The sequence below is a fragment of the Canis lupus genome, chromosome 19 (assembly GCF_003254725.2).
Source record: "Canis lupus dingo isolate Sandy chromosome 19, ASM325472v2, whole genome shotgun sequence".
NCBI classification, from domain to species: Eukaryota; Metazoa; Chordata; class Mammalia; order Carnivora; family Canidae; genus Canis; species Canis lupus.
In genome coordinates this window covers 2,213,129-2,225,946 of record NC_064261.1, presented here as the reverse complement: position 1 = coordinate 2,225,946, position 12,818 = coordinate 2,213,129, and the positions used below count along the sequence as shown (strand labels likewise).

General features: G+C 39.8%; 1 protein-coding gene across 2 annotated transcripts in view; it reads right to left on the bottom strand.

The window, feature by feature from the left end:
• RNF150 (ring finger protein 150) overlaps positions 1-12,818 on the bottom strand; it is a 241,653-nt gene that overhangs the window by 94,767 nt on the left and 134,068 nt on the right. For both annotated transcript variants that reach the window (XR_004806934.2, XM_035702071.2), the window contains exon 2: positions 7,359-7,609. Coding sequence is in view for 1 of the 2 variants with exons in the window: in XM_035702071.2 (XP_035557964.2) it covers positions 7,359-7,609 (251 nt within the window). In the remaining variant the exon portion in view is untranslated. The remainder of the gene's footprint in view (positions 1-7,358; positions 7,610-12,818) is intronic.

The following is a 12,818-nucleotide window of genomic DNA, read 5'->3' as shown; positions in this document are numbered from 1 at the left end:
ATATACTGCCCTCTGGGGCCCCGAGTGCCCGGGAATGTGAGGCGTGACGCGGGGGGAAATGGCTTGGAACAGTGACATGAACTGGAGAGAAAAACTGCATGATAGAGGGGAGAGCGTAGAGCCTGAGGCCACGTTGGCAGATGTCAAGCTGTCTTCAGACCTCTTATCCTAGATGCCCATCCTGTTCTGGCCGTTTATTTTTTTTTAATTTTTAAAAAAGATTTTATTTATATATTCAAGAGAGACAGAGAGAGAGGCAGGGACACAGGCAGAGGGAGAAGCAGGCTCCCTGCAGGGAGCCCGATGCGGGACTTGATCCTGGGGCCCTGGGGCCACGGCCTGAGCCCCCAGGCGTCCCTGTCCCAGCCGCTTAAATGGCACCTCTGTGTGGATGGCTCCCATATTTCTATCTCCAGCCCTTGTCTCCTGACCTCCAGATTTCCATATCGAAATAGCTGGCATCTGTGTTAGGTATCCGGTAGATATAATAAGCTGCTCACATTTAACATCTCTCAACCCAAATTCTGAGTTCCCGGCCCCTCAGGATCTCGTTTCCTGTCCTTCCCATCTCAGTTCATGTTGTGAAAACAGACCTAATTGCATCCTCCATTCTGCTCTTTCACTCACACATACGGTAAACGTGTAATTTATTATATAAACTAACTTTTGAGAGTAAAATGGGGAGTTATGAGTAATCAGGCTGGTACGGCAGGTCTACACTAGGATATATGCTTTATGTTTACATTTAACCCATAGGAATTGAAAATATTGTCCTAATCGGATTCCTTCGGACTCCTCGCACATTCAGGTCCCAATCCATCACCTGTCATCTGACTGCTGTACTAGCCTCCAAGCCGGTTTCTCCCTGTTTTCAGGTGTATTGCTTGTTGATGTCACTACGATGCAAGCTATGTAAACGCAGAGTCCTTGTCTATGGAACAAATGTGAAAAACGCCTTTTCTTACATCTAGCCCAGAAACTTCTGGAAGACTTGAAAAGGAAGTGTTAAGAGTTGCTGCCTCTGGGAAGAACTGGAGGAAAGGGAGGTTGATATACACCCCCTTTGGGGCCCCTGGGTGGCTCAGTTGGTTAAAAATCTGCCTTCAGCTCAGGTCAGGATCCCCAGGTAGTAGGATGGGGCCCCACATCAGGCTCCCTGCGAGCCTGCTTCTCCCTCTCCCTTTGCTTGCTGTTCCCCCCTCTTGTGCTCTCCCTCTCTGTGTCAAATAAATAAATAAATAAATAAATAAATAAATTCTAAACAAAAATACACATCCTTTTATTTTGCCTTTTTTTTTTCTTAACTGTATGGATACACTATTACTGTTAATTAGAAACCACTGCTGCATGGGGAATTATCCTCAAGAAAGCCAGATTCTTTCTCTGTAGTCTATTTATATGCTTTCCTTTTCCCATAACTCTGGAGAAAAGATGGAAAAAGATCCCATTTTGTTTCAAACCATGTCAGCTGAGCTAAAAACCCATATCTAGATTTAACTCTTTGTGAGTTATATAAGAATTGAGCTCTTTAAATTTTTTTTTTGGGGGGGGGCGATACTATTTCCTTTAGAATTGCCTTATCTATTCAAGGTGATCCAGTTAACAATTGCCTAACATTTTCTCATTCAATACTCCTTGGATGGGGCTGACATGTGATCAATCTCACTTTACATGTGAGGAGGGATAGGAATAGGAAGGCAAAGTACCTAACCTGTGCAAAGCCACACAACCAGGGATCGCCAGAGGGCAGATTTGAATCCCCATCTGTCTAACTCCAAAGCTGGTGTCTACGACGATTACCTTGCACTAGATTTATCTTGGCATCACCGCTTTAGGAAATGTGGCTCACCACCCACATCTCTCCCCTTCTGGTTGTACCTCTGGTCTCCATGTCGCCATCTAAAAGCCCGTGGTCTGAGGCTACTAAAGTAAAGGATATCTAGCAGGTGCCTGGGTGGCTCCATTGGCTGGCTCGGGCCATGATCCCAGAATCCAGGGATTGACTGAGTCCCTCACTGGGCTCCCTGCTCAGCAGAGGGTCTGCTTCTCCCTCTCCTTCTGTTCCTCCCCCTGCTCTTGCTCCTCTGTCTCTCTCAAATAAATTTAAAAAAATATTTTAAAAGACTATCTAGCAAGTCTTACTCCGTGGGAAACAGCACTGAAATGACCTTCTCCAGGCACAGTAAGACATGAGGGCTAGTTATCATGTAAGATGATGGTGACTGTCCTTCAGCTGTGATCTGCACAAAGCCAAGTAGAGACTGGAGGGCCCACCTGCCTAGTTCAAGTTGTCTCTCACGCACGTACCTGAATGGTTGGATACTTTACCAACGCAAGCCTAAGGCTTTGATATTCCATTTTAGGCTGTGAGCCTACATCTAACCTGAGAGTCAATCTTTCTGAAGGGACAGTAATGCTTAAATAAAAATAAATGACTTAAGTTAACCTGAGGCTTATTATAGCCATAGCTTGCCCAGCTGAAGCTTTCTATTGAATGGAATGCAGCACTGTCCATCAAAACAGAAATCTTTTTCTACAGGAAATTATATGTTTTTATCCCATCCATCAAAGGGCCAAAATACTGTGCCTATTTTGATCAGGACACTGCTAACTTTTAAGATGATCCCAATTCGCTGAGTGACCCTGAGGGTAACATCTTGCAATTTAAGGAAAGTTACTAGAATGGGAGCAAAGTAAAAAAACTTAAGCCCTATGAACCATTTCCACACCATCCACTTCCAAATAACTTTTTCCATAAATCACAGAGTATGCTTATTCCTAGAGATGTGCAAACTTTATCTACTTGTATAAAGTGAATTGATGATTGAAATAAGTGATCAACTAATAAATTCAAACTTAAAATTTCATGCTTGACTCAATTGCTTAATGACGACTTGGATTATCTGTAGACTCAGAAATTTAGGGTTATCATTTTTATTTATCATTATCAAATTAGCTAGGTATCTTAATTATAAGTGCTTTATGTGTATAGTCTCCTTATATATGAACTTTAGCAACCAGTGAAACTGAACATATTAGTTCTAGGGTTTCACTGCCTTGTGTCTGACTGGTGGTATCTACTTAAATTCCAGCTTATTCAACAAAAATGGTAAAGTGGATTTGTAAGTAGTCATCAAGGAATCTCTATGATAGTAATAATGTATGCCATTCATTGAGAGCTTAAAAAGTGATTAGAATCATGTTCAGAGGCTTTTAAAAATAATATACATTAATCTATTTAATTTTTACTATAATCGGGATGTCTGGGTAGCTCAGCAGTTGAGCGTCTGCTTTTGGTTTACAGAATGACCCTGGGTCCTGGGATCGAGTCCCACATTGGGCTCCCTGAGCCTACTTCTCCCTCTATGTTTCTGCCTCTCTCTCTGTGTCTCTCATTAATAAATTAAAAAAAATTTTTTTTACTATAATCATAAGATGAAGGCATATTCCTATTCAGTTCAGAAAACCAAAGCATGAAGAGCTTAAGTAACTTGCCCATGTTTGGTAAGTGGTGGAACTGGACTACTATATAACCACTAAAAATCATATTTTAAAGATTACTTAATGGCAGGGGAAAATGCTTATCAATTAATTAAAAATAGATTGTATATTTGTTTACATGTACTTATTACATGTGTATTTGTGTCTCATTCATAGGCATTTATGCAATGACCATGTAAATTTACTGAATATATATTTAGGTCATCGCAAAACCTGAAAGGTTAAGATACTCAACTATTAACTATTTCACAGGGTAATTGGTGATTTGTCTTCTCTTTTAGTAATTTTTTTGGAAGTCAAAAATTTATTAGACTGAGCACATATCATTTTGAGAATCAGGAAAGAAGCAGTAACAATGTTTTTAGAAACTGTTCCAGAGGCTATAGAAAATTTAAACAAACCAATTGTCATAAAATAGGAAAATTCAAAGAGCTGTCTTTTTAAACAACAATCCAGACCTTACTGGCTTGCAGAAACTTTCTATTAATACTTTAAGAATCAGCTAATTCCAGTCCTATTTAAAATGCTCTTGAGCTGGGCTGTCCAATAGGACTTTCTATAATGATGGGAATGGCTACCATATGGCAGTACATATATAGGACATTTGAAATGTAGCTGGTGTGACAGAAACAGAATTTTAAATTTTATTTCATTACAATTAACTTAAATTTGAACGGTCACACATGGCTAGTGAGTATCATGTTGGACACTGCCATTCTGGATTACTAAAAATGGAGGAAAATTTGCAAATTCCTTATAAAAGCCTGTATAACTGTTACCTGAACATGATAGAAATGTAAACTATGGATGAATTTCACATATGAAAAACAGGGTAAAAAATAAACAAAATACAAATACAATCTAGCATATGTTAGAAGAATAGTATATATGGAAGATTTAGGATGGCCTAATATTGGGAAATGCAACACAATAATACACTCCTATTAACAGAAGAGAAAAAACTCAGACCATAGCTGTTGAAAGGCATTTGTTAAAATTAAATCTCCATTCTTGACTAAAAGCTCTGAATGAAATAAGAGTAGCCTGACCTTTACTTAACATGAAAAATATAGATCTCAACCTAGAAAACTATAGGGGAAAATAATAAAATGGAGAAATGATTTTTAAAAATCCCATTAAACTCGGGATGTTCCCAATAAATGCTTAATGAAGAGGAATATATTCAGTGTTACCCTACTACTTTAGTTGATTCTGGAGGTACAAGCCAATGAAATTAGATAACAGAAAAAAAAAAGGCTTAAAAACTGAAAGAAGTAAATTATCACTGACTGTGCATATTATTTATGTAATCCTGATAAACTAATATAAACAATCACAAATACTTCAGTATAGTGGTTAAGAGCGTGCATTCTGAAGCCCTGCTGTTGGTTCAATTACGGACTATTAATAACTAGCTGTGTGACATTGAGCAAGCTATTTAACCTCTTCGTTTCCTCTATAAAATGGAGACAATAAAATCCTATTACAGGGTTATTAAGACTATTAAGTATGCAGTATATACAGAACTCTTAGAACATGCCTACATATAATACTATTTAATATAACCATTAGAATTAAGATGATAATAAGGCATGTCATAATCATTATAAAATTATTACAAATTATAAAATATATAAATTACAAAATTGTGTAGTATAAAATATGTACATTATAATAATGTACAAAGTAAAAATACAAAACCCTAAATCCTTCCTATATATTTCATTTATAATAACAGAATTATTAAATACCTAGGAATAACCATAAGAAAAAAGTGTAAGATTAAGTGAGAATTATTTATTTATTTATTTATTTATTTATTTATTTATTATTATTTTTGAAAGTAAGAATATTTAAAAATGCTAGTATGGGGCAAAAAGAATCATTGAATAGATGGCAAACATATACTAAGGAAGATTCAACAACATAAGGTTATAAATTATCCTATAAACTTAAACAGATAAAAGTGTTTCTAAATTTATATAAAAACAGACATAAAAAAGTGAAAGTAGAATAATAAAGGAAGATTAGCATGAAGAGATATGAGACAATATAAAAGTGCTGAAGCACTCAGAGTAGTATGGTACTGGAGTGTGAATGGACAGATTATGGTATAATATTGAGGGCCCAGAAGCAAAACCAAATACATACGGGTATTTAGTATATGCTGAATGGGGACACTGCATATGACGGGCAGGAAGATTAATTACTGAATAAATACCAGTTATAAAATCTCGTAGGTAGGCCATCTGCAATAAAATAATGTTGGCTCTCTACTTGATTCTTTACACTGAGAAAAGTTCTCTGTAGATTAAAGACGTAATCATAAAAGTGAAATAAAAAGTAGTGGATGGAAATATGAGAGGATGCTTTTTTTCTACAGTCTTGGGCTATGAAAGATCTTATTATACAAAACTCAAGAGTTATATAAAAAGATAAATTCATTTATGTAAAATCTCCAAGTTCCGGCATGGCAAGAAGCACACCCATAGATAAATCAAAGGCAATGACAAATTAAGAAGATAAATTGAATCTTATGTTGGTGAATTCCTTTGACTAATAGTGTTCTCTTCAATTTCTTTGACTTACACACATCAGGAAGAAAATGATCAACAGCTCAACTGAAAATGGTCAGTAGCTACTCCAGAGGAAAAAAACTCACTTTTTCTATTTTGCTTGAAAAGATGTCAACATTATTTGTGATAAGAAAAATGTGATACCATGTTTAACATCAAACTGCACGCAGCCAAAAGCCCTAACATTCTTTTGTCAAGGATGTGGGGAAACAGTATAACTGGTATATTATTGTGTATGTTAGTACAAACAGTATTATAACAACTTTGTTTATATTAGCATAAACAATATGTTGCTAGTTAATGTAAAAATTGGTTCAGCCTTTTTGGCAGACTTTGGGCGGTATCTATCATAGTTTAAAATACATATACCATTGCCCTATCTGTTAAACTTCCAGAATTTACCCTAAAGATATATCCACAAATGTGCTTAGTGTCACATTTACTTTTTTTTTTTTTTTCTTTTTTGGGTAGGAGAAAACATGTTGATCAATCAAAACCAGTTTAATCAATGTGAAGTATGCAGGAAGTGGAATTTTATAGTCATTAAAAATGAGAAGGCAGCTTGAATTGAGTGTGGAAATGAATAATTCCAAAAGTGAGAAGTAAGGGTACAGAGTTGAGTGTGCTACCATTTGTTTAAAAATGGCCATTTGGAAGCACATAAAATATCCCTGGAAGAGAAGATATTCCAGGAGGATGTTGGATAACTGAGGGACAGACACCAGAACGCCATTATTTTAACTGCACACCATCTTACACCTTTTGCATTTTACACCATGTGTACATAATATCTGTTCCAAAATTTATTTATTTATTTATTTATTTATTTATTTATTTATTTATTTATTTCTATTTTTTAAATTAATTGCTCTTTAAAAGTTTTTTATTTTTTATCTCTTTTCTTCTTCCATTCGCTGGAAAACCCTGGCTCTTCCCACACAATGTTGTCACTATTAGCATGATCTCAGCTCACTCCCCTTTCTCCCTTTATTTTGGGCCTAAATAAGTGTCCACAAAACGAACACAGGAAGGTGTGACAAGACAAAGTGCCTCCACGTTACAGAGCAATACTAGGAAAACATCAAAACACGGATATTTGGCACACAGCTGAAAAACTAGACGGCCAGTGGTAAGAATCTTTATCTCGAGTGGGGAGATAATTTGGGTTTTATCTTGGTATTCCCTGTGATTCCCAAAATTTATACAGTAATATGCATTACTTCTTTAATAATTTTTTTTCTTTAATAATTTTTAAGTTTTAACAAACTCTTTGCTACTCACCTGATTCCTGTCCCGGGCATTTGCATATCGAAACCTCTGGATATAATAAAACACCAGCCACGCGAGGGATATGATCATCAGGACGATGAAGGAGATGGAGACAAACACAACCGAAGTGCGGCTCACGTATTTCTGCAGGTTCCGGGTCCCGATGGTGATGTACATCGTCACCGTGATGTTCCTTTCCAGCAGGCTCACTATCTCCTTCCCCTTCGGCTCAGGGATCATTATTGCCACGATGTCTTCTACGCCTGTTGGGACAGGGGCAAGGAGAGGGTAACAAGGACAAGGGGACGAGAGAGGGAGGAAATCAGCCGAGCACTGGAGGGCCAGGAGGGGGCAGATGCTCTGCTCCTTGAGCTCCTGCTAAACCAGAGGGAACCTGCTGACTTCAGGAGCCCTCCCACCTTCTCCGTGGCACCCTGCAGAGCCCCGAGGAAGGAAGAGGCACCTTGCCCCCAAAACGCCCAGTTCTAGGCCACCTGTCTGCGAACCCCCTCTCCCCCCGATCCGGTGGCCCTGGGGCTGCTCAAGTACAGAGCTCTGCCAGTTTAGGGCAGTTTTCTCCTACACGGAGCGCCCAGAGTAAGCCAGAATGGGGTTTTTGATGAGCCGTAAACACAAAATCATGGCCTCAGAACTAGTTTCTGCTTATTTCATCTAATTCGACGTAAACAGCTCGGGTATCCTCACACTCAGCAAAGGGAAGATGGAGACCACACATAATTTTTCAAATTTATGATACCTCAGCTTCCAGATACTCCTACCACAATGCCCATTACTGGGTAGTTTGCAGCCAAAGTAGCAATCGGTGGCGGTGGTGGTGTTGGGGGGGGGGGTCTGAGTTATCCTGGGCTATTGTCCGTGTCCTTGATGACGATGTAGGAGGCACAGCCTCTCAGTGAGGAGTTCTGGGGCCTCTACAGGAAGTGTAGTAAGTGTGTGACCCCAGCTCGAAAATGATCGACTCAGCGTGTCACTGTGGCTGACACTTGAACTAGACTATTAATCGCAATTTCACCAGGATGAGTTCTTGGGATCCCCCCAGTGCAGGCCCACGAGGCTCTTCATGAGCCCTGCTTCTCTATGGAAATAGCCCTCACCTGGGGTCGCTGCAAATTAAAAGGAGCAAATTTGCAATTAGGATGCTGTAGATGCGATTCGGCACGAGATTAAACACCACTGGCGCTGTTTCCAGGGGGCTTTGTTCACGTGCCAGGGCCAGTCAGCTAGACGGAGCTCCCAGAGTACCTCCGCTCGGAGCGCTGCAAGCTCCTAGGGGCTGCTTAGGGCTTTCACTCTACCCTGATCTCTATGCAAGTTTTCAATCCTAAATTCCTCGCTGGTATTTCACTGAATAAATACCTTAAGAGCCAACTTCGTACAAAGGGACCTCTGTGTGCTACATCAATCGCATATTTTTAAATATGCCTCAAGCTTTCGTACTGGCCCAATTATAAAAATCACAGAGCCACGGAATATGTAGATTTGACTATTATTTCTGGGAATTACTGAAACCGACGGCTTAAATTTCAATTCTGCTGAATTTACTGACAATTCGGATGCTCCGTCTCCTTTCATGTTTACTTTGGCTAATGGGTGCCTGTGGTCTGAGGTTTTGTGAGGGATTAAGGCTGCTGAGAGGTTTTGTCTATACAGAAATATGATCTGTGTATACTGGACTAATCTGGGCTGCTGAGGCTCATGCCAGGGCTGTAGCTATTTTATAGGAATTTATGCAGTGGTAGGATAAATAATTTTTCATTTATTTTACTTCCTTATTTGTATTTTTAAAGCATGTCTATTCATGACTCTAGAATGAGATTTTTGAGGATGAGGTCCTGGGGTTATTTACGAGACTTTATGCTCAGACTTGCACATGCTCCACATTTTCCATATCTATTTCAATCCTTTTTATTATCTATTTTTATTGAAGTGTGGTGGACATCCAGGGCCGTATTAGTTTCAGGTCTAACACAGTGATCTGACAATTCAGTCCTATACATTAATTATACTATCCCACCATGATAGATAAGTTTTACATGTTTTTAGTAGTTAAATTTTATAATATATTCCTTTATGGCTTCCAGTTTTGATTCTCTGCTCAGAAAGCTCTTCTTCACTCAGGCTAATAGAAGTACTCATCGAAAATTGCTTCTCCAAAACACAATTTTTCACATTTAAATCTTAACCCGAATGTGATTTCGTAACAAAACAGTACTTATTGAGCTTTCATAACGTGATGGGCAGAGAGGAGATGGACAAGATGCAGTTTATTTTTCCCCTAAATTCTCATATATGTTTATATCTACTTTCGGATTTTGTTTTACAGTAAGGTTGACCTATCTTTTGCAAACCTATCTCAGCCTGCTTTAGCTGTGCAGTTTTTAACATATTTCTCATCGGGTGGCCTAACTTGGTCTTCAGTAACTCTCCTCCCAACAATTTTCCTACTATCTGATTATACTTAAAAGACCATGGAGGCTACCAGTGAAAGGTCAAACCTCAACTCAGCATTTTAAAAAGTGGGCAACCAGGGGCACCGAGTGTTTCATTTGGTGAAGCACTTGACTTCGGTTCAGGTCATGAACTCAGGGTCCTGGGATAGAGCCCCAAGTGGGTCCCATCTCCATCCATCTGGGCTTCGTGCTCAGCAGGAAGTCTGCTGGTCCCTCTGCCCCCTCCTCCCCCTCATGCTCTTTCTCTCTCAAATAAATAAAATCTTTTTTAAAAAATATTTTTATTTATTTATAAGAGAGAGAGAGAGAGAGGCAGAGACACAGGGAGAGGCAGAAGCAGACTCCATGCAGGGAGCCTGATGTGGGACTCGATCCCGGGACCCCAGGATCACACCCTGGGCCAAAGGCAGTGCCAAACCGCTGAGCCACCCAGGCTGCCCTAAATAAAATCTTTTAATAAATAAATAAAAATAGGCTATCAAGTTTTGGATATCCACAAAGTTTTAAATCACTCATCATCCATTTTTAGGGACTTGAGAAAACTGTCTCTGCCTGTAGGGTAAAGTATAATTAACTATTTTAAAGCATTTAAACCTAAGTGCTTAGTTAACCCTGCCCGTGTTGTTTGTACCCCTGGTGTAGCTTCAGGACAAGAGGAGAGCTGCTGGAAGGGGAAACAGTGAAAATGGCAGTGGAGCAGTCCTATTCGCCTAGACCTTGACTTTATTCATCTTTCTAGGGCTAATGGTGGTAAAAAAAAAAAAAAATGGATTTTTGGATATTTCTCCAAGTGCTTTAGGCTATGGATTATTGTGCGTGGTAAAAAGGGTATGCATTTATCCCAACAGAAATAGTCACTAAGAATTCAGGCACGTAGGTTTATCCAAAACCAGTACAGTGAAGTGGATCTGCGTGAATTATCTGGTCAGTCTCATCAATGCACAAAATCAGGGCCAAGGCTACTACGGGGTCTTAGATGCTCCAACGAGGCACGTGCAGCAATGTAATGAGGCAGCTGTCTGATCCTTGCTTCATCTTGAAGTGTGCAGCCACAGTGTCGGGGGAAGGCAGCAGCTTCTCCCCAGGCTGACTGTCCTGTCATTGCTTCTGCGAGCGTGAGCGAGGGAGGCAGGGGGGGAAGCAGGGGGAGGCGGGGGAGAGGCTGAAAGCCTGAGCATCTCGGTTACAGGCTGCCCCGAGTAGCTCTGATCTAGGACATCGGGAGGCTCTGGGGCTCAGGGGAGGGGAACTAGCACGAAGCCTACTTTGTGGGGGCAGAATCTGCAAAGAGGCCCTGCCTGCTATTGGGGCGACTCTGTGTTCTCCGTGATGCCCAGTCACGCCAATGCGGAGTGCCTCTTTGGCAAAATTATGTCAGCTGACCACTTATTTTCCTCCCACAGGCACTTTATACTTCTGAGCACTCGCTATTATGTAATTATGGTGTATTCTGGAAAAGCTCTTCGGCCCTGTGAGACCGTGTGCCCCGCACACACACGACCCGGCGGCCAAAGAGCAGGAGCCGCTGTATTTGTAGTGCTTCCTTTCCGGAGAGAGCGCAACTGCCATCATCTAATTTGGTGTATGCAGATAGTAAAGGATCAAAACACAGGTTCAGAGAGCTGAGAAATGCTTAATAACCAGAAAACCCTTGACTTGTAAATTCAAAACCAGGCTGTTTAAACACTGCATCGGAAGCACGTCCAGAGCACCAGCAGCATGCTAGCATTTTACGGAGCGGCTGCCCCATTCCTGCCCCAATCCTGCCCGCGCATCTCCGAGGGTGATAAAACCCCTCCGAGGTTCATGTGATCAAAAACCCGTTTTCAATTCTCTCTATTCTCTACAGAGGGCCTTTTAGAATTTAGGCAATAATGAAGAAAAGGCTGCAGTGTTCCATTTGTAGATGTTTTCTATTTATATACTTAATATCTACTGGTTTTTTTTTTCAGTCAGCTCCTGATTATCATCTCTTCTTGTGTCACAATGTATGGCAACTGATCTTTAAAACTGCAAGATATCATATAAATGTGGAGTAGTACCACTTAAAGTTATTTTTAATAAACATAAACGTAAAAATAAACGTAAAAATCATAAAGCACTCCCAAATAGAACCCAACAATACAGTAAAAGAATCTTTACGTGGGATTTAAGGCATGTGAGGGTGATTTAACATTAGACAATATATTAATACTTTTTAATTTGTTAACAAATGAAAGGAACAAAGCATACGACCGCCTTGTGTGATCCTAGCTGTCCTTCAATATCTGGTTTCTTAATTGTCTATAGTCTTAGTGTTTTAGCGAGGCACAGGTTGACCAACAAAAAGTGAATCTCTCACTTCCCTGGCAACTAGATGTGGCCATGTGAGTAATATTTGGCCAATGAGATGTGAATGGAGGTGATGTTTGCCACTCCAGGCTCCTACCCACAAAGGACTGAGTATGTGTTCCTCAGATTGTTTCCCCTTTTCCCTGTTTTAAGCTAGAGAGATGCGGAGCGGCCAGCTTCTTAGAGAAGGAACCCACATGCTAAGGATGGTCTCCATTCCTGATTCTTATTAATAATAGTATAAGGAAATTTCCTTAATGAGATAAAGATCTTCCAGAAGGAACACATTAAATGGAGGACACGACACTACAAGTTCTCCAATTCAAATCATGAATAAGACCGGGAGGAGCCAACATTTTAAGTAGAAGTGATATCCGGCACGAAGAGATATAGGAACTAGAGTGTAAATCCTGGAAAGGAAGAGTGAACATGACCACCTAGAAAAGCCAAGATAATGTGGATTTTGAAATTAGAAGAGCATTGAGTAAATACAGGATTCAAGATCCACATCAAAAATGAAGAGTTTTCTATACACCGGTAGTATCTAACCAGAAAATGTAATGGAAAAAAGTGGTCTGCACATACTAGCAGCAGAAGTCATAAAACAGCTGAGTGTACAGCTCATAAACACTAGCCCCTCTGAAGAAAACCATACAATAAAGGTTCTCTG